The following is a 25318-nucleotide window of genomic DNA, read 5'->3' as shown; positions in this document are numbered from 1 at the left end:
ATTGGCCACCCCAGGTGCCTCCCCCACCCCATACTAGCTAGCAGGCTGTGAATGCTCCAACACCATTAGATCAGAGCACTGTAGACCGGCTGTAGCAAATAGGGTTACAAAAAGCTTCATGACTTAAATTATTAATATAACATAAATTAGGTATCATCTATAATTTTATAGTATAATGCTGATTTTGCTATACTAGAAAAATATGTTATGTTAATGAAACTAGGAATAAAAGTATTGAATAAGTCAAATCGCCGATATAGGAACAGCACTCTGTCCAAAACTAATCAGGATATAGACTCACGCATTGTGAAATACAGAGAGCCGGGAGTGGGAGACGAGACAACTCAAATTGGCAACTCTGGAGAGGGAAGAGGGACTGCGCCGTTACGTGGAAGGGCGTTAGTTGGGGAGTGGGATGGCCGAGACGTACTGACGTCACCAGTCTGTATGAGCTGTCAATAAGACAAAACGAACAAGGGGGAAAAAACTGGAGAGGCTATCTACATTCTAAAAGGGTCTAATGGATTAAGACAATAAAATGACGCTATCCAGAAATTCTGTAGCCTTTAGTTACTGTTGCAGGATTAATGCATAGCGACACAATAATTGATCTCAGGTCGACACTCAAGTGCCTACTAAACCACAAAGAAAGTACGAAGACATAGCAGAAGTGTCCGGCCGATACAGGCATATGCGACGAGCTTCAGGTAGTCTGCGTGCATCGATTTGTTTATATATCTCTTTTGAAGTACTGTTGGTCTATTCAAAGTGTTGCGGAAACTCCATGCGTTCTTATTCATTATGCTGCCTTTAATGAGTCACGCGATGAACATACCAAAAGAAAAGCAGAAGTCTGTGAGGGAGATTATCTATTTGCTGTTATATTAGCTAGTGTTCAGCTTTTAAAAATCAAACTAACATAGGCTAACCTCGTTTCGTAAAGATAAACCTTGAATTGCAACCATTTTTGATATTTCACATTTCCTTTGTCGAATAGTAGTTACGACTCGGTCAAATGAGAAACAGGATAGTGTTGGTTGGCTAGCCCCTAGCTATAACAGAAGCTGATTTTCGTCGTATTGGTTGCCATATTTTCCTTTCACGATTTTTTTCAACCCCCCAGAGCTCGCTACTGCACTATGAAGGGATGCGTTTAATGTAGCCTATAATTGGTTTATCGGCATTCTTATCCCTCTTTGATTTTTATATTTGTATGATTTGCGTATATCACGAGCTTGATTATTCCACTCGTATAGTATGACAATTCGCCTCGCATGTTTGCCAATGACATTTTATGACTGCAGTCTGAAAAATGGGTAAAGATAAATGTTATGCTTTTATATTATCTTTTTCAGTCGATTGTGAAAGGCACTGAAAAAGGGAGGAATATGCTACGTAATATGGCCAAAGTGCTGTTACCGAGGCGCGGTTTTCCTTTCAGTTTGCTTTTAATTTTAGGACACAAGGAAAAACCTAAACAATGCATATATAATAAATACAATTTATATATAGAAAACGAATAATAATAATAATAATAATAATAATAATAATTATTATTATTATTATTATTTTATTATAATTTAATATTTCTTTTTTTATGTAGTGTAGTAAAAATGTATTTGCGTACAGGTACATTTGTTGCTGAAAAGATGAACAGATTATCTAAAGTACAAGAAAAACTGGAATACTACTTCCGTGTTCATTATTTTCAGTATGAATGTGAATCACAGTAATCCAGAGGCCTTGTGTGGGAGGAAGTACAGCTGTTTTGGTTGAAAAAATATTTATTGAGAATTTAGTATTTTTAGATATGGTGAAATCAGGAAAGCAGTTCAACGGTGTCAAACCTCAACTCCTAATTAGTGCCTAATCCCAAGTAAGCACCTTGTGCTTTAATAACCGTGGTTTCCGTGAGATAAACCCTCTCAAACTGTGACCTGAATTAACCCTAGGTGTCTGGTACTGCACCGTTCAGTCTCTTCCATGTAAACAGTACACACACTGCCCGATTGGAAGTGAGATTCTTTCTCCATTGTTTGGCATCATAGCAGGTTTCGCATAACTTGCCAGAGGGCAGATAGGGGACAGCTATGGGACTTAAAGAGCACCATCCCAAAGCACATTAAGAAAACAGAATCCACTTTCTCTTAATCCCTCTTCAGGGATATTCTTTGGCCTTGTTGGTGGGGCACATTCTACTTCTGCAGTTCTGTGCCTCTCTTGATACCATTTGTTTGTAGCATTCGTTTTTTGTTTTTTGTTTTTTTTACTTTTCTAAGTATAGAAACCCTGACCTAGGGCAGTGGGGCATTAAGTCCATCTGCTGTGACACTGCAGAATTCCTCTGGGGAATTATGGGACATTGACCTCACTGCTCAGACACAGGGTCTGTCACAGTAATGCTCCTGTCTCTCTCTTTCTTTCACTTCCCTCTTCCACATTCTTTAACGGCAGAGAATGTCTGTTTTTCCAGTTTGCTGAAGGGCCTCTCTTAAGCTTCTCTGTTGTGTGTCTCATCTGTTCACACATCAGGACTCTACCCAGCCCCCAATGTCTGATCCTCCTCTTTTGTTCCTTTTGTTTTATCCAGTTGTTTAAATATGATAAAAAATATTTGTTCTTTCTTCTGTCCCTGCTCTGTATCCATCCCTGGCAATCCCTGGTGCTAGCCCAAGTCCCTTCTGTGCTCTATCTCCCTCTCTCTTTGTCTATCTGTCTCTCTTTCACTCTCCATCATTGTCTTACTCTCTCTCTCTTTGTCTGTCACTCTCACTTGCTCACCCAGCTCTGTGTCCCCCCCCCCCCCCCCCCCCTGCTGTCTGTCTCAGGTGAGTGGTGATGGAGCAGAGAGAGTGGGCAGTGGTGGCTGGGAGCTTTGCTGGGTTCCAGCTGCTGTTCTCTGTGGTCAGCCCGCGCGTCTCCCCGGCCCTGGCCTCTGGATTCAGCTGCCTGGCCCCGGGCAAGCTCACAGAGTGGAACTCCAGGTAGGCCACACATACACACTTCCCCCAAAATTGACCACTAGTTTTAACTGGTGATAGTCTGAACGGCTGGTACTGCAATATAGTACATATAATCCAGGGTCTGCCATAGGTGCACATTCACACATTACAATGTTTCTGTCGCAGTAGACATTACTGCAGCGAGCCATATTGAAAATTACATACTGTAGGAGCTATTGATAAATGAAACTATGGTCCAACTGCTGTTATTGTGCTGCCATCTGATTCAAGAGAGATTTATATATGAAAAACGGAACTAGAAATTAATAAATGACACCCTTTATGTCCACAATTGTCATACTCTATTGCTAAGTGTATGAGAGATACTTAGCCATTCATGAGATGGACTCGTTTCTTGGCACTGAAAGTAGCGTCTCTGCTGCTATTGAGAGTGCAGCGTTCCAGTGAATGTAGGCGCTCATGTATATTCATGTAGCCGGTGTGACCAGGACGTGTTTGGCTGTAATTGGCATCGATTTGTGCAGAATCATTACATCTGTAAATCATTCAGACTCGCATATGGGCCAAACCTGACCGCTCATGGGTATTCATGAGTGTACAGGCACAGGGCGGTCAGTTCCGGAAGCCGTTGAGCAGAAGCTGAGAATTTAACATAGCTCGCCTGAGCCTTTGTCTCTCTGCCCATCTAAGACTTTTCTGACTGAGAATGTTTCAGCTGGTCAATGGAAAACCAAAATGTAACCGCAATTTTTTATTTATTTATTAAAAGCTATTATTAACAATTATGTGCTTATAAACGTGTAGTCTGCTTTTGCATAAAGCATCATTTAAAGTCACCTTAAGTAAAGTGAATTAAAAACTAATGGTGATGCAAGGCTTGGATTTTTTACAGAAAACCAAATTTACGAATTTTATCTGTAAATTCGTTTGGACGAACATTCGGTCTACGTTCTGCCAAATAGAAAATACAGGTTTAGCGGCATATTCAAATCTTTAAACAAGGAGAATGACTACACACTGTGACGTACATTTCCATAAGCATATCCACGACATTATCCCCCGAGGAGCACGCAGTCGCATGCAAAGTCAATGATTTCCAATCCATCTTTTACTCCAGTTAGATTCGGTCTCAGCAATGACTGATGCCACAGCACCAGGTGATGCAGATGGTAAATTGCACTGATGCAAATCCATAGCGCTCTCATCACCTCTTATTACGACTTTCTGACAATACGGCCAGAACCAGCGCTGGCTGGCCCTTCAAAGGATGGGTTCTCCATCATGCTCCAGCAAATGGTCACTCTCTGAATACTGATGTCTACTCAAATGGAAATAACTGCACAAACTTCATTTGTAGTCACTGCCATCTACCGCTGGCAGTTTGCTGCGACGAGACGGCTACCTCCTGTGTATATCTTGCACACACTGGCCTGGAATTCAGAAAATAATGGGGAGAGCTTTTTTAAAGTCTGTGACATACTCGCGGTCTAACTGCAGTTGGATGTGAATGGAGATGCGTGAGGCAGATTTGACTGGACGGGTAGTCTTCTGTTCAGGGTTGTGCATTCAGCACAGTGTTGGGAGTTCTCTTAAATTGTTTCTGCGTGAATGCTTGGGGAAGTCTCCTTATTTTCCTGCATTATGGTCCTGCCTTATTATTTGTGTGTGAGGACCTAGAGTGGGCGCTGCACTGGTTCACATCATGTCCAATTATATTACGTCAAGCTGTTCATCTAATGATCGGTGTCCTGTACCGGGATATATAAGCGAGGAATTTGCATCATCGTATGTGAAAATATGTGGTTTGAATGTCCAACAACTGTGGTACCGACTCCGGCAGCAGAAACTGTGCTCTTCAGCCGAACAAGATAACAATGGGGGGATTTGATTGAGGCTTTTAAAGTCATTAAAGGGATTATCGATTCTTCAGGGTGAGTTCGGTTAGCAGAACGGGGGGGGCATAAATTGAAGTTGAAAAAGGATACATTTCGCTCAGATATTAGGAAGTATTTTTTCACACAGAGAGTGGTCACTGTGTGGAATAGCTTGTGAGGACACGTTGTGGACACAGAAAACCAGGGGTTTTCAAGACCAGACTTGATATGGTGTTTGACTATTTCTCTTTTAGACAAACTACGCAGTAGGTACACTTTTGTGGTAGGAAAAGGAGAGCATTGCTGGTCTGAATGACCTGTTCTTGCCATTATATTATGTTATGTTATGTTAATGCAGGCCTTGGCGTTTAGTCCAAAAATAACCACAGCTTGTTTATATGTGAACATAACCTTCACAGCAGGCCTGAGAGAGGGCTGGGACTCTGGTAAATAGGCCGTAACCAATGACACCGCCCAGCTGAGCTGAGCTGGGTCAGCTGACAGAGCGACAGCGGAAACCTGTAGGAGGGACCTGTGCAAGCTCTCCTGGATCCTGCTCGGTGGTAAAGGGCCACTCTTGTCCTGTTGTTTGTAGGTTGGTGTCTACCGCCCATGCGCTGATAGTGGGACTCTTCTGTCTCTACATCCTGTGGTTTGATGACGCAGTCAACGCGGACCCAGTCTGGTAAGAGAGTGAGATAAGAAGATCTGAGCACGCTATACTGATGTTGCAATCGCCCTGCAGCAAGGCCAGTGTTGCCGGTGGTGGGTTCTCTTATCGTGCAGTAATCATCTTCTGCTGTTTTTCTTCTGTGTTCAGAGCAACAAATTGAGTGAGTTTAACTTCTCTCTTTCACTGCTCCCCTCTGCTTTCACCCAGTCCTCTCACAGCACCCAATCACTTCTCCCTATGCCCTCATACCACCCAATCATTTCTCCCTATCCCCTCATGCCACCCAATCACATCACCCAGTCCCCTCACACCGCCCAATCACATCACCCAATCCCCTCACATCACCAAATCACATCGCCCAATCCCCTCACATCACCAAATCACATCGCCCAATCCCCTCACACCACCCAATCACATCACCCAATCTCCTCACATCGCCCAATCCCCTCACACCACTTAATCACGTCGCCCAATCCCTCCACACTACCCAATCACATCACCCAACCCCCTCTCTCCCCTCCTTCCTGTTACCGCTCTCCACATTACACTGAGATAGAAACTAGTCCATGGCTCTCTCCTTTATACTTGCTCCCTCTCTTTACCTCTCTCCTTTTCTCTCTCTCTCCCTCTCCTTCTCTCCTGCCAAACAAGGCATCTTTTCATGGTGAGAAGGAGCAGTGCAGCCCCCCCACACACACACACCCGCGCAGACCACGCCCTGTTCTCCGGCTGATCAATACCCCAGCTCTCTCTCTCCCTTCCATTGTCTCCTCTGTCCAGCATATCTAATGCAGGGAGCAGGGATGAAAAAATCCCCTCTTTCTCTCTCCCTCTCTTTTCTATCTCCCTCTCCTCTCTGTCTGTTCTCCCTGCCTGACAGCTCTCCCCGGCCTTTGTGTCGCTCCAGCTGGCTGTTTCTCTGTTGCTTTCATTTCTGTTCTTTTGTACTCCCGCGTCTCTACCTCTTACTGTAATCGGCCACTAAACGTGCTCTTTAGTTCTATTTTTCTGTCTCGTTTTCTGTTCTTCAATCGCTTCCTCCCTTTATCTGTTTTTTCAGTGCACTGTCCTCCCCTGCTTCTGTTCGTTGCGCTTTTCTCTGTTCTCTCTCTTTTCTTCTTGCATATTTATTCTCTTTCTCACCGATTGATTTTCCTCATTGATTTTTCACGTTAAATGTGGTGTAAACATTCTTTGGTATCGGATGGCTTCATCATTTTGCGAAGAATAAAAGGCACACTAGCATTGCAGTGGTTTTTAAATAATTAACTTAAGTGCCATTTGTTGGAATACATACCACTGATACCCTTAACAGCTGTAATATGAGACTGAAAATTAAATAATTTATCTTTGTCTCAAAGACAATCATTTCACGAAGTTATCATGCAAATAATCTGTCTTCTTTCATGGCCAGGAGCAGGCAGACAGAGATACAGACAGATTGTCGAAACACTGCCCCCCCCCCCCAGCACAAACCTTGCCCCTCTGTCTGCTATCCCACATTAGCATTGCTTTATTTTGCGTTAGTGACTGTCAGGTACTCATGTCAGTTAATTTAACATTAATTCATTTAATTTAATTTAACATTAAATACCCTTGATATATACAGGATGTGTCTAAACACAAGCAGCCAGTCAGCACCAGCTATTATTATTATTATTATTATTGTAAGTTATAATGTAACTCATTGGTGCTCATTGGTGTGGCTGGACAAGGTGTCGGGCATGTCATAAGTACCCTCATTCTGTTCCTTTTGTTCATTTTTGACTTATCTCCAAATGCATTCTTATATGTGAAGAGAAGGCAAATGCTTCATCAATGTCAGAAGTTCATATTTTAGTTTTTTCTCCCCACATTGTGGAAGAAATGCAATCACACAAATTGTTGTTTTCACTACAAGCCTTTAGTGCAGTAACCAGTGTGTTGTTCCGCAGGGGGGACCCCAGCCTCGTTAAGCTCAATGTGGCTATAACCTGCGGCTACCTCCTCTACGGTGAGTCATCTTGTCCCATTGCTAGCCCATAATATACAATATAACATTTTTATATCAGAGGAGATATCGGAGGAGATACTGGGTGACAAGTGCAAGTTTGAGCTCATTGTGGCCGTTGTGGAAGGGGGGCACTAAAGAGCAATTTAAGCAGAAATGTTCTCCTCTCAGCAGCAGGAAAGCAGGTTGTAGTGAGTGCTGGTGAGTCCTCGTGGTGGCGCAGGGTGCATCTCTCTCCTGTCTCTCTGTTTCGCTCAGACCTCCTGCTGCTGGCCTGCCACTGGAGCACCATGGGAGATGGCTTTTTCGTCTGTCACCACTTGGCGGCACTCTATGCTTACGGATACGTCCTGGTGGGCCATTCACCGTAACTCTGACTCAAAGGCCTTAATGATAAACACGAAGAAAGGGGCAGGCTTGGTATTTATGTGAAAAGGGGGATTTAGTGTGCACAGATGGATAAATATTTGACTCTTTATGGTGGTGTGTTTAGACACAGATCTTACGTTGAGGTTTTGTGTAAAAAAAGGAAGCTGTAATGATGACTGTTACATGACTGGAAGCCTGAATTTAATACTTATTTTGGTACAATAAACCATGAAAGGTCATTTACAGAACTGAATATATGTTTTCAGTACTGGGCGAGGTTAATTGGTCTGTGTGTGTGTGTGTGTGTGTGTGTGTGTGTGTGTGTGTGTATTACAGAGCCGGGGAGTGCTGCCCTATTTCGCCAATTTCCGTCTCATTTCTGAGCTGTCCACCCCATTTGTCAACCAGAGGCAAGTCCTTATTCTGCCTTTGCTTTTTTCACATTCTTCCCTCTCTCTTCCTCTCTTTATCACTGGTCCAAAGTAAACATTTCAGACAGAAGTTATCTCTGCCTCCTTGTCCCTGCCATTGGACTGTACATTTCTCTCAGCTGTAAGTGTGTGTACGTGCGTGCTCTCTTGCCTTTTACGTTCTGCAGTACGCCTCTTTCCCTTTCCTTATTTCTGTCTATTTTCCATGTCTGAAAAGAGAAGCTGAAATCTGCACCCCTCACCCCTCCTCCTCTCTGATTTCTCAGATGGTTTTTCCAGGCCCTCTCTTACCCACGCTCAGGTAACCTGGCGGTGGCCAACGGAGTCGCCATGACGCTAGCATTCTTCCTGGTGCGGATCGCCGTGATTCCCTCCTACTACTCCAAGGTAGCAGCCACCTTCGGGACGCCCGCCTTCGTCCGGCTGGGGCTCGGCCCGCAGGTGGCCTGGATCCTCTCCAGTGTCAGCCTGGACGTCCTCAACCTCATCTGGATGTACAGAATCTCCAGGGGCTTGTGCAAGGTCCTGGGGCAGGCGCTGGGGAAAGCCAAGGACTGCTGCTCGGAGGAGCAGAACCACGTCCCCAAATCTCACGACAACAGCCACTCAGACTGAGGGCCGGGAGGGGCCAGCCAGGCACTTCCTGTCTGTTTCTGCTGAGATGGGAAGTGATCACTGGGGCACGTCCTGTCTGTTTCTGCTGAGATGGGAAGTGATTACTGGGGCACTTCCTGTCTGTTTCTACTGAGATGGGAAGTGATCACTGGGGCACTTCCTGTCTGTATTATGATCTGTTCTTCTAACCACTGTGGATGGAGATGATGGGAGATATCATCATGTGCTGCACACCAGCCTTCTTTTTAGCCGTACCAGCCAAAGGCCAAATCAATTCAGACTGATAGTGATTTTGCTCCAAGCCTAATCAACACCTTCACTCAATACCTTCTACTCAACACCTTCTACTCAACACTTTCACTCAATACCTTTTACTCAACACCTTCACTCGACATGTTCACTCAACACTTTTACTCGACACCTTTCACGCAAAACCTTCACTCAAGACCCTCATCCACACACTGCCTGCTTATTCACTCCCCTATCAGATCTCCCCTGAGAAGAACGACGCTGGAGAGAGATTCCTGCTGCTTACAGAAGGACCTCAGCCACTCAGTACGCTACTTCAGAGACTCCTGAGTGTCTTTTGTACAGATGCCTTGACCCCTGCATGTGAAAAGCTCCTTGTGTCTGCCAATCACACACGTACAGCACAACCAGCCCACCTCTGCCCAGACCCCCGGCCCCACAGCACGCCTGAGCCATGGGAAAGAAAAATCAGTGAACTCCAGAGACGTGGAAAAATGTGATACTTTGCAGCCCATTTCATAAGAATAGCAGGGATGGAGGGGTGTACTTCATACCTTACAGTATTTGGGGGTTTTTTTGTTGCATTGATTCACAAAAGGAAAAAGGCACAGTAACTGCCTCTGGATGTGTGAATGTACCTGCTCTTCTGCATATCTGCAACCTTTCAGAATCGCTTCTGATGACGAGGCTCTTGATGGGTTTTTCATACGTTCCTTACAATTAGAAGCTTGATATTTCCACCAGAAATACACAGTCAGATGTGGTTGTACCCAACAGAAGAAAAGAAAAATAGAATATTTGTCTTTGGTGTTAGTTTTCAGCTGCAGGAAAGTGGAAGGTCCCACTCATGTAATAGGAACAGGTCAGGGGCGATTGAAGGTCCCACTCATTTAATAGGAACAGGTCAGAGGAGATTGAAGGTCCCACTCATGTAATAGGAATGGGTCAGAGGAGATTGAAGGTCCCACTCATGTAATAGGAACAGGTCAGGGTAGATTGAAGGTCCCACTCATGTAATAGGAACAGGTCAGAGGAGATTGAAGGTCCCACTCATTTAATAGGAACAGGTCAGGGTAGATTGAAGGTCCCACTCATGTAATAGGAATGGGTCAGAGGAGATTGAAGGTCCCACTCATGTAATAGGAACAGGTCAGAGGAGATTGAAGGTCCCACTCATGTAATAGGAACAGGTCAGAGGAGATTGAAGGAGAATAACATTGACCTGCTATGGTGAATTACCCTTAACATCTTTTCAGGAAAGTTAGTTTAACCCACCCCCCTTCCAAAAAAAGTGATGTTGGAGTTTTGAACATCACAAGCCTTCCTGGATCTGAAGTGGATTTGCCATGGGGAGCAGTGTGATCATACATATATTTTATTGTCATATTTCTTGTTTGCTTCTAATTAATGGTACGAAACATGGGCGTTGTTACGAATGTTTGGTTACTCTGTTTTGGTCATTACGAATGATTGGTTACTCGGTTTTAGTCTTGTTTACTTGATGCCGTTCAGATGAATAAATTACTGATCATCATGTCCAGTATTCAGCAGAACATGGATGTCTGATGACCGGGAAATTTCCAGAGCGGCTTTTACCTTACATTATGGGCATTTACCAGACGCTCTTAATCCAGAGCAACGTACACACAGAGTGAATTTGGAGAATCAGCAGGATTTTCCTTTGGCCATTATTCCTATGGGCTGACCCTCTAAACCCTGACCTGCCAGTGGTCTTGTGCCTTGACACGAATAGGAGCTTGAATGCATGCAAGCAGAGATTAAAATGTATTTTATAAACAGGTGATATTGTCGTGGTTAACAGTTTGTACGGTTTACTGTTTTCTAAGTATGTAGTAAAGGACTGCCAGTATTGTCTTTTTGAAGATTTTGAATGCTCATTTTTTGCCAGTAAGTCAAAAAGAAAACGATTGAAACATGCTATGAGCAGCTACACCTAAACTCGAGGGAAGTCACCAAAGCAAATTTCTTTGGGAATTGAATGCTTGAGTTAGTAGTTTTACTCCGGACAGTTCACGAGAGTTCAAGAAAGTTTTCTGAAAAGCTAATCATTTTCTCTACTGCTGAAACTAAGGTGAAGACACATGGTTCACAAAATCAGCTCAGTTTTTAATGAGTGAAAGACAAAACCCCAGTCAGTTCTTGTAGAAATATTATTATAGGATTCAGAAGTGTCAAACTCTATGCCTGAAGGGCAATATGGAGAACTGTATGTGGGTCTTTGCTTCAGTATCTGCTCTTCATTTCCCACTCAGAATACCCAATTGCATGTCTGGTTTGGCATTTATTTGTTTATGAATTTTGATTAAAAACAATTGTCTTGAAATATAAATAACTTATCCCGTATTTTGTGTGAGTAGAGCATAAATTATATATAATGAAATAATTTGACCAATTAAGCCAGTGTACATACTGAAAGTCCAGTAAAAATATAACATAACATAAGCCCTAAAGGAGCTGAGTTTGACACTTTTGTCATACTGTATGAGAGCCTGTGTCCCTGACTGAGCTCAAATCCAGACTGCTCATGGACCAGATGTACTAGTCATAGTCAAAATGGTGGCCTGAATGCTGATTATAAAAAAGTTTTTAAGGGGTACGTCTATTATTATCATTGATGTATATGGTTTATCCTGAATTTGTATAAGAAATATGTCAAATGACAGCAACATTCTCAGTATTTATTCCATTCTAACAGTTTATGTATTAGTCCACTAGGGACCAAAATGTAAAAGTCACTCAATTACAGGTGACTTTGTACTTAATGTTTTGCTGCATGCATAAAAACTGGAAAGGAAAAAGGACATTCTTTTCAGTACAGATCTAAAGCAATATGGCACAGGAATTTAGTTTCAAAGCCACATATTGAAAAGTAATGCTATGTGTACAAATGCATTGTATGTGCACTTCTTTTAGTTAGAAAAAAACATACATATTTTTTTGTGTATGTTTAATGGGTACGGTGGTGCCCAGATGCATGAAAACCCTATGATATTTCAGTGTTGTGGCATGTCTGTTATTTCACAGGAGAGGGAAGGATGTTTGGCTTCTACATGTGAGCTGTTCTAAAGCCAGGAGGGGTGCCCTGGATAAACATGATAAGCAGTGCTGTTTGTGTTTGAGGTTTTGCTAGTGAAAGGGAAACTTAAAGCTTTGCCTGGGCGTTGTGAATTCTCACATATCTTCACTGTTCTACACAGGTCATCATAACTGAAATTAATGCTATAATAAGATGAATATTAGGTGCCATATGTGAGCTGGAGAAAAATATATACAGTATGTCTGATATCAAGTTTCCCCAGGACATCCCTCGAATAGAAATCAATAGGTTCCCTTTGATTAGATTTTTGATGTATTTATCAAGTTCCTTTATTCATTGTACTGTATGTGAAAGGAACACCATGACTTACTCAGTCCCAAAACAAAATCATACCGACTGTTGCAAACATCTACTAACACTTTACCGGTAGAAATCAAAGGGGAGACTTACTTGAAAGTACTGTGACTTGTTACATTCAAAGACAGAGTTTTGTATTAAAGTGTGATACAAGCCAGGATAAGAACAATTTCATCATCTACTCTTTTTGACAGGTTTGTCTAATCGAACATCTGTCAGGGCTGTTATATTTCCATTGCAATGTCTGAAACTTTTTTTTAGTTTCTATGTGAATGACATTTTTTTAGCCTACACTCTCTTTTTTCTAGCCTGCATTTTTATAAAACATCTCTAAACCCACATGTTGGTTTTCTGAGGTGATTTTTGGTGTGTCTTGTCACTGAAAACAGGTGTAGCTGTCAGCTTTTCCTACTGCATAGCGCATATGTGCCCCCACAGGAGTCCACGTGTTCCATGCCCTCTTCCAGCTGTCCAATTTCAGAATATGATTCAAACAGTATATTTTAACATATATTTTCACATGAAACAACCAAATAAGTATTTATGATATTTTAAGTAGTTATTTACTTAAAATATTAAATTAAAATATAAGATTTCTTGAGGTCATAAAATTAACTCCCACTACATGAGTTTCAGGCAACTATAGTCATGTTTAGTCTCATGTTTAAGGGCGGTCTTTTCTAAATTACTGCTTTTTACTGATTTCTCCCCAATATTGAACATTTGTCTGCGACGGCAATGTCGCAGCAAAGTTCATGGTGTTCGTAGGTAGTAATGAACAGATAATACTTGGCATATTAGACAAGGTTCACAAAATTCCTGTTGGTATGAGCAGAGCGGTGGGGAAGTGTAAACACTGAATGTGTTCATTTAGGGCTTTTTAGCGTAGAGAAGTATGGGGAGTGACTGGACTAATGTGTCCTGACTGCTTCCAGCTTTCTGAATCTCTGTGGTGCTGTGCGTTGCAGTCTAGAGGCTGGGAGAGTGACTCTGTCCAAAGTGTCTTTTTACCAAACATGGTCACAGAAGTAAAGGCCAAACAAAATCCCCTTGTACCCTCCCTCAATCATATATTTCGACATGGAGAACGATTTGTTAACATGTGATATTCATCGTGATATTCAATGAGAAATGGTCGTGAAGATATTTATCTGACTCAAAATACCATATTTGAGTCATTATTGGCCTATATACCATAGTTTCCTTCCAATTAGTATTTCATGGTACACAGAATACAGTTTATTTCTTTATTTTTAATAAAATGTAGACATTATGAAGGACGTTTTCCCCAAAATAGCCCCGTATTGCCATCACAGAACATTTTTGTTGTGTTCAGCAACTGTACTTTTTAAATTTTATTTTTCACTCACATGAAAGACAATAGTCTTCTTGGTCATACTTAATAAAAGCCAGTAAGCCCATATGGGAGACAACTGTTCCAATAACTACTTGTGTAACTTTGTAGTACATAAGGCTGCTGATTAGTCTTTTCAGATTTAATGAAAAACATTAGTAGAAAGACACCGTCCACTTTCCAGCCTTTCGCTTTCCATCTAAGACATCTGCTAAACTATAAAAGGAAGAATTTATGAACTTTTTTCCTTATGGAATGAGCCCAACCTTCTTTAATAGCCTATTTATTTTACAAAGTATATAAACACAGACATGGGAAATATTGTTGTACAATCACACACAGAGTACAATTTGTGGCAATCAACGTAGTTGCTGCACTGTAAAATAAGGGTTACATGCACACACACTCATACACTCACACATAAAAATACAGACAGGCCCAGACATTCTTCCCAGTCTCGCAGGTTGGGGGAACCTTTTCCATAAATAGCCAAGCAGCTCTGCAAAGAACCAGTGCCCTCATACGATCTCTCTCTCTCTCTCTTTCACTCTCTCTCTCACTCACTCTCACTCTCTCTTTCTCATGCTCTCTCTCTCTCTTTATCTCTGTCTCATGGTCTCTCTTTATCTCTCTTTCTCATGCTCTCTCTTGTTCTCACTCATACTCATGACTCATGATTGTTGTCATGACCTTGCTCCCTCTTTCTTATTCTCTCTGTTTCTCTGTCTCTCTCTCTCTCTCTCTCTCTCTCTGTAGTTACATACTGATCTAGCCTCTCTCTACCTTCAGTTAAACTGAATTGTATGTGTATAGTGTATTTGTGAGCCTGCTCTCTCTGTACCTGTCCCTGTGGGTTCCAGAGCAGTTTCCAGCCTCCATTAGTGCCTGCCACCCCTCAGCCCACAGTAGCTTCCTCCTCACCCTTTCCCAGGTGTCTCTGCTTTCTGTTCCTGTTCGGATTTCACCACTCTCTCTCCGTTTGATTTATGTCTGTGACATCTCTGAAAAAATGTACAGTAACATATCTTGTTATCGTCTCATTAGTAGGACACACAGCCCAAAGGACTATCGGTATTGATAACGAGTTCCCTCGGAAAGATGAATGTATAGAAACCCACTGTCGATTGGTGAGAAAAGAAAAGCGCCCCGCTTACATTTGTGATTTGTGATTTGGATTTCACCACACTCTCTCCGTTTGATTTATGTCTGTGACATCTCTGAAGCCAAGGTAGGAGTATCCTTTTTTTAAATCGTAAAAATTGAAGACGCTTTATAGCATCAAGTGATACCCCTTCAGTTGGATATATTATTTTAATCCCACAAATGGAATAATTTGTCCTTTTAAAGCTCCTGAGACTTTTTTCAGTTGGACTGAAATACCATCCTTCTGTACATAAGCGCCTTTTTAGCATGGCTGTCTATCCGCTCTCTTCCTCCTTCATAAATCAAGCCAGTTAATAAGGTTAACCGTTTGCAAACACACCTCAGCTGTGCCAGCAACAAAGAACGGAACTCACACACAGAAAGATGAAGCCTACGGGCTGCACAACCACCCCACATCTCTTCTTTTCACTGGGCATGCAACTGCTTAATATTCTACTACTGTATTATTTATTATTTTATTATCATATGGATTATTACAATGAAGGCCGAATACCTCAACACAGACAAATATTATTAATGTTGCAATTTGCCTGCACCCAGAGTAGAAAGTTTGAGTAAGTTTGATGGCATAAACAAGGCATCACAAACCAGTGGCCATTATCTTCCACAGTCTGTGGAGAGAGTTTTAGTTAATCTAAAAGTTTTAAAACACATCCATTAATTCACATCGGGGAGAAACTATAATCAGGCAGCCAGCGTATGCAGAGCTTGAGTAATTAGAAGCTGTGTAATCACTGGAAAAGTACGTCATAATTTTCACTAAGTGCAGAAAGTTATTCAGAGCTTTAAAGTTAACTGAATTAACACTGCAGAGAAACCACACACTTTCAGACCTTACTTGTACTGTATCAGCCAACAGAGCATCAGAGATTCCTCACTGTTAAACCCATGAATATTTTAGAAACCTCTGTGTTTCAGGATAATTTACATCCTTACACCGTTAACTTCACATCATTATCATCTTTGAAACGTCCATTTTCACTCTGCCGATCCGATATTGATGCAAACTGATTTTTTGCAGAACAAGAAAGTAACACATTTGATCATTGGCAAAAAATATACAATTTGCACAGAATGGAATGAGCAATTCCACAACACCCAGGAGCATTTCTGCTGCTGTTGTCACCCAAATAGGGCCCTGAGTATCTGAGAATGTGTAGCTTCAAAGGACGCACTGCAGTAGAGAAAATGGGTTTCTTATACTGTATATATTCTTGTTGGCCCTGGGATTTTAAACTGGGAGGATTGGTAGGAGGAGGAAGCTGGGAGGATGGGTTGGGTCACCTCTGATGGCATGAGCCTTATGCTGGACAGGGAGTGTCAAAGAATGAGGTTTTGTTGTCAACCAATTATCTTCTTTGCCTGTTTACAATTCTTGACAGTTTGTTTTTGTTTTTGACACGTGAACTGCTATACCACACTGACATGTTGAAGGAGAGGATGCCCTTTAGACTTATGCTGGCTAACTCTGAAACTCTTAAATTTAAAATTTTAAAAAGGCCCTTTCTGGTTTGAAAAAATATGTTCTCAGTAGAACCCAATGATGGATCAGATATTTAAAACATTCCATAGTCTCCACAGACTGGTTATGTAAGTCACGCATTGTATAGCAGTGATTAGCGCCTCAGTTTTTCTCACATCCATTTCTTGACACCATTTCTGGAGTGCATTAGCCTGGTCACAGTAAACTGCTTGCTCGTCTGGTTGGTAATTTTTATCGTCAATCAATCAAAGCTACATTATCATAATATATTATAAATGTCCAGTAACAAATCTTGTTATCATCTCATTAGTAGGACACACAGCCCGACTAATATAAGAAGTTCCCTTGGAAAGACTAATGTATAGAAACCCATAGTCGATTGGTGAGAAAAAAAAGAGCTCTGTTTGCATTTGTGTTCAGGAGATGTTGTAGAAGATACAGTATCTGCATTGTCTAAAATGTTATAGTGCAATCAATAAAAAAAGAACATGCACCAGAGACTTTGGTTTTTGGTGACTGGCTACTAGCTATCAAAATGACTCACCAAGGCAGTCGAGGTGATTTGACTCAGTCACCAGTTATCAGTTACTGTGGTCATTGTTTCCACTTCAGTTAAAACAGGCCCTTACAGAGTACCTCTAATGCTGAGTTTTTTTAAACATTATAATTTAACCCCTTCAAAACTAAAATACGTTCCAGGTTTGTGAGAAATGTTTACAAATTTTAAGTGTATGGCCTCCCTACCACATTTATCTTAAACTAATCTTCAAAGTTTTTCTTTATAAAACCATCCATTGTATTTGAGATCAATAGAATGAAAAAAGGCTAGATTCCCCACGGGCAGATTCTCATTGAAACGTGGTTTAAGGTCCAGCCAGTTGTAGCACTTGGCTGTGCCTCCAGCATGCCCAAATAAAGCCTTCACATTCCATTGGGCTTTTCTCTCTCCCCCAGTAAGCGCATTCACGCAAAGGTCTTGTAAACATCTTTCCTTCACTTTCTCGCTCTTTCTCAAGTCCTCTCCTTGAATTAGTGCTTTAATTCTACCTCTCAACCAGTAGTTGTCACTACAGTAATATTTCTGTGTATTTTCTTTTTATAAAACAAAATTATATATTCATATCAAATCTGCCATTACATGAATGTGTGTGTGCTGATAGTTTGGTGGTTGGTTGTATGTTCTTTGTCAAGCTGAAATCTTTGACTTTCTTCATGTATGCGACTATCCATTCTATATCAATGTGTGTAGAAATCCATCCTGTTAGGATGATTCCAAAGGTCTAAGTACAACACATAAGATTATTTTGGGGTGATACATAAATGCCATTTCAGTAATACTCCTTTCATGTTAAATATTACAACAAGCATGATTGTACCTTAGTGAACAGAACATATTTTAAAAAATGATAAAGTACACAAACATAGCCCCACTTAGATGCACATTCTGATAATGGGCCAACCACTGCTAGTTATTTTTAAATTAGAGCTAGAATTTTTTTCAAAATGTTTAATTAGATCTCCATTTGCTCATAGAGCTCTAATATGGTTTATGTGCATTTAATGGAAACGTGCACTATTTTGTTAATCATTAAATATGTATTATTATTATTATTATTATTATTATTTTATTTTTTAAATTATTTTTGTATTATTTTTTAAAAAATTTATTATTATTATTATTATTATTATTATTATTATTGTTGTTGTTGTTGTTGTTGTTGTTGTTGTTGTTATACAAAATGTCTGAAATGTTTAGCTCCTCTATGATTATATTTCCTGGGAATTGCACTTGTGGAAGTTTTACTTGCCTTTTTAAGAAGATGCCGGGGACCCATATTCCTGTTTTCCCATCCTGGCTACATTCTTGGCAAATCCCATTAGGGACGGCAAAACATCCTAATAAAATGTGATTGACTTGTTCATGTAATTTTGTTCAGGTTTTAAGAAAGCCCTATTTAGGCCTGAGAACAATTCACTCAGACCTAATTCTGTTTCTTTTACAGAACATTTACCATTGAAGGACCTCCAAAAACTTTTTTTCAGAGTCATACAATGACTTTGACTTTGATAATTATATTTTAGGTCTGAGTATATGCCAGAGGTACTTTAAATGGGTTTGTTTTAAGGGTTTCATTTTAGTAACATGATTGTGAGTGACAGGTGACATAAAATGTCTGTTCTTATGATGACTCATTAATAAACAGTGCTGCCGAGTACTGCTCAGACGGGGACCCAGCGAGTGACACTCGAGGGAACTGGGGCACAGGCACCTGTAAAAAGTACTGTGCCCCCTACTGGCCCATTCCAGTCCCGTTCCCTTCCACGTGCAGCAGCAGCGCGCAGGAGTAAAGGAGGAAACCCACCTCACTGCTGCTGGTCTGGCAGGTGAGGCTCCGCCCACAAACATGACCGGTCATCGAGGTAGAGGGCTCGGGATCAGGTCGGTGCCTCCACCAGTCCATTTTATCACAGATAACTACATACAGATACAATTTCACTGAAATTATATAAAAGAGAGACGTTACAATAAATGATTTTTGAACAAATTAGCAAATATTAAATAGGCCATTACCTGTAGCCATAATTAAAGTGCTAGACCCGGAATCCAAATAATTATACATTGAATAGATTATGAAATTACACTTTATTGCTTGAGCTAAAACTAAAATAACACAAATTCACAATAGTCATGTCCACATGCATGAAAGAAACGCCGCCACATTAAGTATTATATAACTGTTGTTCTTGCTTTTGATTATGCATATCCACTACTTTTAAGCTTTAAACGTAAAAACCTGCACCTAAAATTGGAAAAACTGACACGAGTCGAACCTAATGCCATCTCGGTGACATCACTGAGATGAAGAGGGATCGCCGTGATTGGACAGTGACCCAAGCCAATCACGGTCTGCTCTACGAAGGCACAGATGGGAAGAGTTTAAAAAAGATTGAGTAAAGTTCTGTGAAGTGGTCCAGCGTGTTCATATGGGAGTAAAGAAATAGGAACAGATATAACCAGAAAACTATTTATGTTATCATCATTACAGTACAGTTTTGCCTACTGGACATATAATTAGCTTTCAAATCATTTTTATTTTTATTCCATTTACTTTTAACTGTTTTAATCATCTTCAATTAGATTACTAAAATCGGCTGCGAAATTACAAAAGACACGATGTCAACACATTTCAGCAAAGGACCAACTTTCGGACTGTCAGCTGAAGTCAAGAGTAAGGTAGGTTGGGTGCAGACATACTGCAATTTAAACGTACATGCATTTTTTCATCATACCCAATGCTCAATTGAGGGAAAAGCACATCATTTATCTCAAAGCACGATAGCGCACTCTCAAAATAATCGTATTATTTGCTAGTGCTACATTAGAAAAGGTGCGTGACGATTGAAACGGTTTTGTTCTTGTTCCCGCATAATACGATTCATATAGCCTTTGACGTTTCTCCTGTTTTTATTATATCTGCAGTGTTTTATGTACTATTTTATCCTGGCGTTGCACATGACTGGGCAATCGTAGATGGTACACACAGAACTATGAAACGCGCCTCAATACTGTGACGGGGACAGGTCACCAATTTCATGTGCATCTTGCTAGAGGCACTGGCTCAGATTTTTATATTGCACAGTTCTAAATATGAGCTTGCATACATACTTTTTCAATGCTTTTTACACCGTAGAATTCAACCTCTACATTCCTGGTAATATATGTATGATCAGTATTGTATTTCACCCAAATACACGATCAAGACTGGTTTCTGTGAAATACATTGGTTTAAAATATAGCTTTTCTTTCATTTTTCCTCTCAATAATGACACAAACAATTGATAATTGTTTGAATACTGACAATGAGCGATAGACCTGTCTCCAGTTTCTTCACAGATCTGTCAAGCTATTAAGATTTCTGTTAGATTAACACCCATTTCTTCTCCAGTGTTTTTGAAATAACACTTAACAAATTCACACATATAGCACATGTACTGATTCCCAAAATGCAGAGTAGGATTTAGGCTGTTATATTAATTTCATAACATTGTTGTAACTCTTATCTGTTTAAAGTATTGTTTCACTTTGCCAGCGCTTTGCGTTTTGCAAAGCAGGGTTTTAATGACTGTCCTCAGCACCTACAACATGTAGCAGCACTAGAGCACTGTGCAAAGTAAATATTTACAGTTATCCCATGTCATCAGACAGCAGCCCTGTTGTCTGATGACAGCAGACAACAGCTGTCATCAAACTCTTGGTAGACGGGCCTTTTCCTCTGGTCATTTAAACAATGCATGTCAATGTGAACCTATGTATGCACCTATGTATTATAACAGACCCACACTGTATTGGCATTATAGAGAGGTTTCTTGTGATCGGATGTCTCTACATATACTAGTGTTCTTGTATGCACAAGAAAACTAACACAAGGTAAACAGTTTATTTTGGGTCAATGTGAAGTCTGTTGCTGCCCTCTGTCTCTCTCTCGGTCTCTCTCAACAAAAATGTCAATGCCGGTAAGGCAGGCTATCTTGAGGCTCAAAAATATAAATCAAATATATAATATAAATTGAAATTGGCTGTGTCAAATCAACTGTTTGGTGCATCGTTAAGAAGCAAGAATGCACTGGTGAGCTCAGCAATAGAAAATAACATACTGCTTATTATCCAAAGCATACCGCCTCTTCTGGGAAACATGGCTGCCACTGAAACTGGCTCACTCGTGTTTATCGATGACGTGACTGCTGACAGCAGCAGCAGGATTCTGAAGTGTTCCGATTATGCTGTAATCCAACCAAACGCCTCAAAATCCGCTGGAGGGTGCTTCACCTTGCAGTAGGACAATTACAAGAATGTTTTTAACTGGCCAAGTGAATCACCCAACCTCAGTTTAAATGAACATGTATTTCATTTCCTGAAGACAAGACTGAAGCCAGAATGCCCAGGAAAAAAAACAAAACAGTAACTAAAGTACAGGCCTGGCAGAGCATCATCAGGGAGGATACCCAGCACCTGGAGGTGTTGCAGACTTAAGGCAGTCATCAAATGCAAAGTACTTACAACCATATACTCAGTTGTTGACTTTATTGAAGATTATGTTAATTTGTCCAATTACTAATTTGTACAATTCCCCTTAAAATTGGGAGATTCCTACAAGGATACCCTCAAAATAAAGCTGGTTGTCTGCACTTTAACCTTGTATTCATTTCAATGTTCATAATTTATTTTCAAGCTGCAAAATTAGCACTAGTTAAAGAATCATATTTTAGATATTGTAGTTAGTGGGTGCATTTCCCATGAGTCTCTGAGTAGACTGTATGTGGAGACTGTGGGGCCAGATAAGATGTCCAGAGAGTGATGCTTCACACGGGCAGCCAGGTGCTTCTGCTCCCTAACCTCCTTTTATGGAGCGTTTGCTCATTGTCAAGGGTTTTCAGAGGATGACCCTCAGCTAACTGTCTGAAGTAGGCGGGACATCACATCATTTATTTTGGCTATGGAAGCAGAATAGTGTTTGTTTGGAGTTCACACTGTATATTCTTGGAAAAATAATGTATGGACGAACACAGAGAAGCTAAATGGATCACAGATGCTCTTGTCCTCTTTTCTTCTGTATCCTCTATCTGATCTCTCAGAACTATGTGTCTAGCTCAAGGCAGTATACTTTTTTTAAACTGCTGAGATCTTCTTGACTACCAGTTCGTAGAAATATTCTGACCAAAAGAAAAACTGAAAGGCAAACTATAAAACAAAAACAACTCGAGAGTCCCATGTCTGAGTGTCTGATGGCCCTTGGTCTGCCGTACACATGGTTTGCATGGTTGTGTGAGTGTTCAGCCAACTGTAAAAGGGAAGGTTCCGGAAAATCCCACAGAGGAAAAGAGGGAGAGAGCTGTTTCTTCCTAGTTTGGTGTGTTGGACTGGAAGCAACACAAGCCCAGTGCTTTGAAATACCTGTTTGTGTTGGCTCCCCCTCTCTTTCACTCTGTTTAGGAAAGGAATAATTCTTAAAAGGAGAAGGGACCGGGGAGGGTGGAGAAGTAGGCAGCTGTCCCGGAATTTAAAATATGGGGCTGCCTAACCTGCCAACAAGGAAATACAAGGAAATGTAGAATCAGAATGATTCCATGCAGAAATTTCACTTGGTCTATTTCATTGAATTTCTTCTCTCTCTTGTACTTCTACCTTGGGCTTGTAAATGAAGGGATAAGACAGTACACACTAGAGCGCAGAACTGAACATAGAGAGAAAGAGAGGAAAAGGCAACTGGATCAACCGGAGCAGAGATTTAGGGATGAATTCCAGATGGGAGGAATATAGGCAGTTGAGTCCCTGTTCTTTGAATGTTCATGTATACAAACAGTTATGCAGTACTATGGTACAGGAATGTCAGGGCAACCATAACCAATACTGTAGGTAAGTTGATAACCTACATGTTTAGTGTTTTTGTTAGAATTTCTTCAGAGTGGAAGATGATGAACACTGAGAGGATGTAGTCAATTAAAGGATAAACAGTACCACACTCATACACACAGCTGCTGTTGGGTTGCCCACCGGATTTGATTCCCAAGGTGCGCTGAACGAAATCAAGTACTGGTAATTGGAGCAAAGCTCACCTCTACCCAATGAAATAAAGGCATTTGAGTTAGTGTTGTTGACATTCTGAGTTAGCAGACATTTTAATGTTTGTAGGCAATTCAATATCAAAATTTGAATGTAGCAGAGATACTCAGACATGGGACTCTCAAGTTGTTTTGGTTTTATAGTTTGCCTTTCAGTTTTTGCTTTGGTCAGAATATTTCTACAAGAGCAATGATCTTGTCTCAATTGGACACAGAATGTCATTCTTAAAACCCCACACTGAATTCTGACTGCAAGGTGATAGAAGTCTAGAAATGTGGTGAAATAACCCTACACTCCTATTTTGTAACTTTTTTAACCGCTGACTGCTCTTCCCTGCCTCCAGTTGGCTCAGAAGTATGACCCACACAAAGAGGAGGAGCTTCGCCTGTGGATCCAGGAAGTGACAGGACGCAGGATTGGAGACAGTTTCATGGAGAGCCTGAAGGATGGAGTCATCCTTTGCGAGTGAGTAAAAGGGGGTGATGACTGTGGTTTGGTCTGGGTTTTACTCAGTGCAGTTTATCCGGCTAACTCAGTGATGTTACTTCATACTACAAGGCAATGGTCAGCGCAAGGCCTACATTAAATCATCCTGTAGGGGTCAGTCTTCTTTCAAGATGAAAAAGACATTTGAATAAAATAATTATTTTAATAACATAGGCTCAATATCATTGAATTTATTTTCTTTGTTTATTATATACAATTACTTAAACTAAAAACAAATAACTGCAGTAAAGAACTGAAACATACTTGGAATGGTTAAAGTCTGTGAAGTCTTTAGCTTCGATTACCTGTCTGTCAATGTTAAAAACACATTTTGTCACAAAAGGCTGCAATGAAAGTCAGTAATGCCAGCAACCCAAGCCACTATGTTGCTGTTGTTTCCAGAAGCGGTAGCATCCAAACTGCCTCAAATAAATGACCTGCTGGCTAATGAGAGCCTGTGTGCCCGCACTGTTTTCTTGCCTGCTGTCTAGGCTGATCAACACACTGCAGCCAGGGTCGGTGAAAAAGATAAACAACTCCACACAGAACTGGCACCAGGTAATTGGAGCTAACAGGGTGGCTGAAATATGCTACTGAAGTCTACGGAGGGAGTACTTGTGCTGAATACATGTGCAGGATAGCTAGAGGTGGTTAATTGCAGCAATTCATAATCACAGTAATGCTGTTTGTCATGGAAGACATATACATAAGTACACACATTTTTACATATACACTACACACGCACACATGTATGCACACATGAAGGCCTACACACACACACACACACACACACACACAGCCTGTGTGTATATTGCATCTGTGCCAAACAGCATGAATCTGAATTTTCCTGCGGCTGGGAATGAAGTGTGCACTGATTTAAAATAATGTGTTTACATTCCACGTCTCTACTAGGCTGTTAAATGAAGTTAATATCTGTGTCTTGCTTCTGTATGGAAGGACCTTGGCAGCACCATTCCTCTGAGACTGGTGGACTTTTTCTGGGGACAAATGCAAATATGTTACCCTAGTGGAAGTAACATATGATAAAATGATAGATAAAGAAAATGCAATAATAAAATAACAATAATAGTAGTATATTAGGGCTGGATTATAGCAATACAAAGCTGTGTATCAGGTACAGGCACAAAGGACATATGGCAGTCCAACCAGGAGTTATAGCCTGGAAATAGTCCGATGATGCGCTTATATTCTAAATGGATAGTACCAAAGGTGACTCTTTCAAGAATACATGGACTTGAAACAAACTATTTTATTAAATTACATTTTTGGTTCATGTTGGTGTTATTGAATTGATCGTCATTTTTCCGGTGTCCCTCTTCATCTTCATTCACTATTCAGCTGGAAAATATTGGAAATTTTGTCAGAGGCATCACAGATTATGGCCTGAAGCCTCACGACATCTTTGAAGCCAACGACCTGTTTGAGAATGTCAACCACACCCAGGTGCAGAGCACCCTGATTGCTCTGGCTGGAGTGGTAAGTACAGCACACATCTGTACCATCCCTACATTGTATGATAACTACTGGGGAGAACACTACTGGGGAGTATACTTAAAATACCCAATTGCCATTTAAATATACACAGATTATATAACAAGACCATTACCCC

The 25318-nt window shown here is 40.9% G+C and overlaps 2 protein-coding genes across 2 annotated transcripts in view; both read left to right on the top strand.

The window, feature by feature from the left end:
- Window positions 1-447: 447 nt before the first annotated feature.
- On the top strand, window positions 448-12918 carry LOC133122665 (TLC domain-containing protein 4-B-like). Its single transcript, XM_061232750.1, has 7 exons — window positions 448-707; window positions 2829-2984; window positions 5433-5522; window positions 7445-7503; window positions 7759-7853; window positions 8206-8279; window positions 8567-12918. The coding sequence occupies exons 2-7, from the start codon at window positions 2839-2841 to the stop codon at window positions 8913-8915; spliced, it is 813 nt and encodes a 270-aa protein (XP_061088734.1). The 5' UTR covers window positions 448-707; window positions 2829-2838; the 3' UTR covers window positions 8916-12918.
- Window positions 12919-19561: 6643 nt separating this feature from the next.
- cnn1a (calponin 1, basic, smooth muscle, a) overlaps window positions 19562-25318 on the top strand; it is a 9061-nt gene continuing 3304 nt past the window's right edge. Inside the window, exons 1-4 of the mRNA XM_061231534.1 lie at window positions 19562-19815; window positions 23546-23667; window positions 24180-24246; window positions 25048-25185. Coding sequence (XP_061087518.1) covers window positions 19756-19815; window positions 23546-23667; window positions 24180-24246; window positions 25048-25185 — 387 coding nt within the window. The 5' untranslated portion in view covers window positions 19562-19755. The remainder of the gene's footprint in view (window positions 19816-23545; window positions 23668-24179; window positions 24247-25047; window positions 25186-25318) is intronic.

The sequence above is a fragment of the Conger conger genome, chromosome 2 (assembly GCF_963514075.1).
Source record: "Conger conger chromosome 2, fConCon1.1, whole genome shotgun sequence".
In the NCBI taxonomy this organism is placed as follows: Eukaryota; Metazoa; Chordata; class Actinopteri; order Anguilliformes; family Congridae; genus Conger; species Conger conger.
This window is presented reverse-complemented; position numbering and strand designations above follow the sequence as displayed.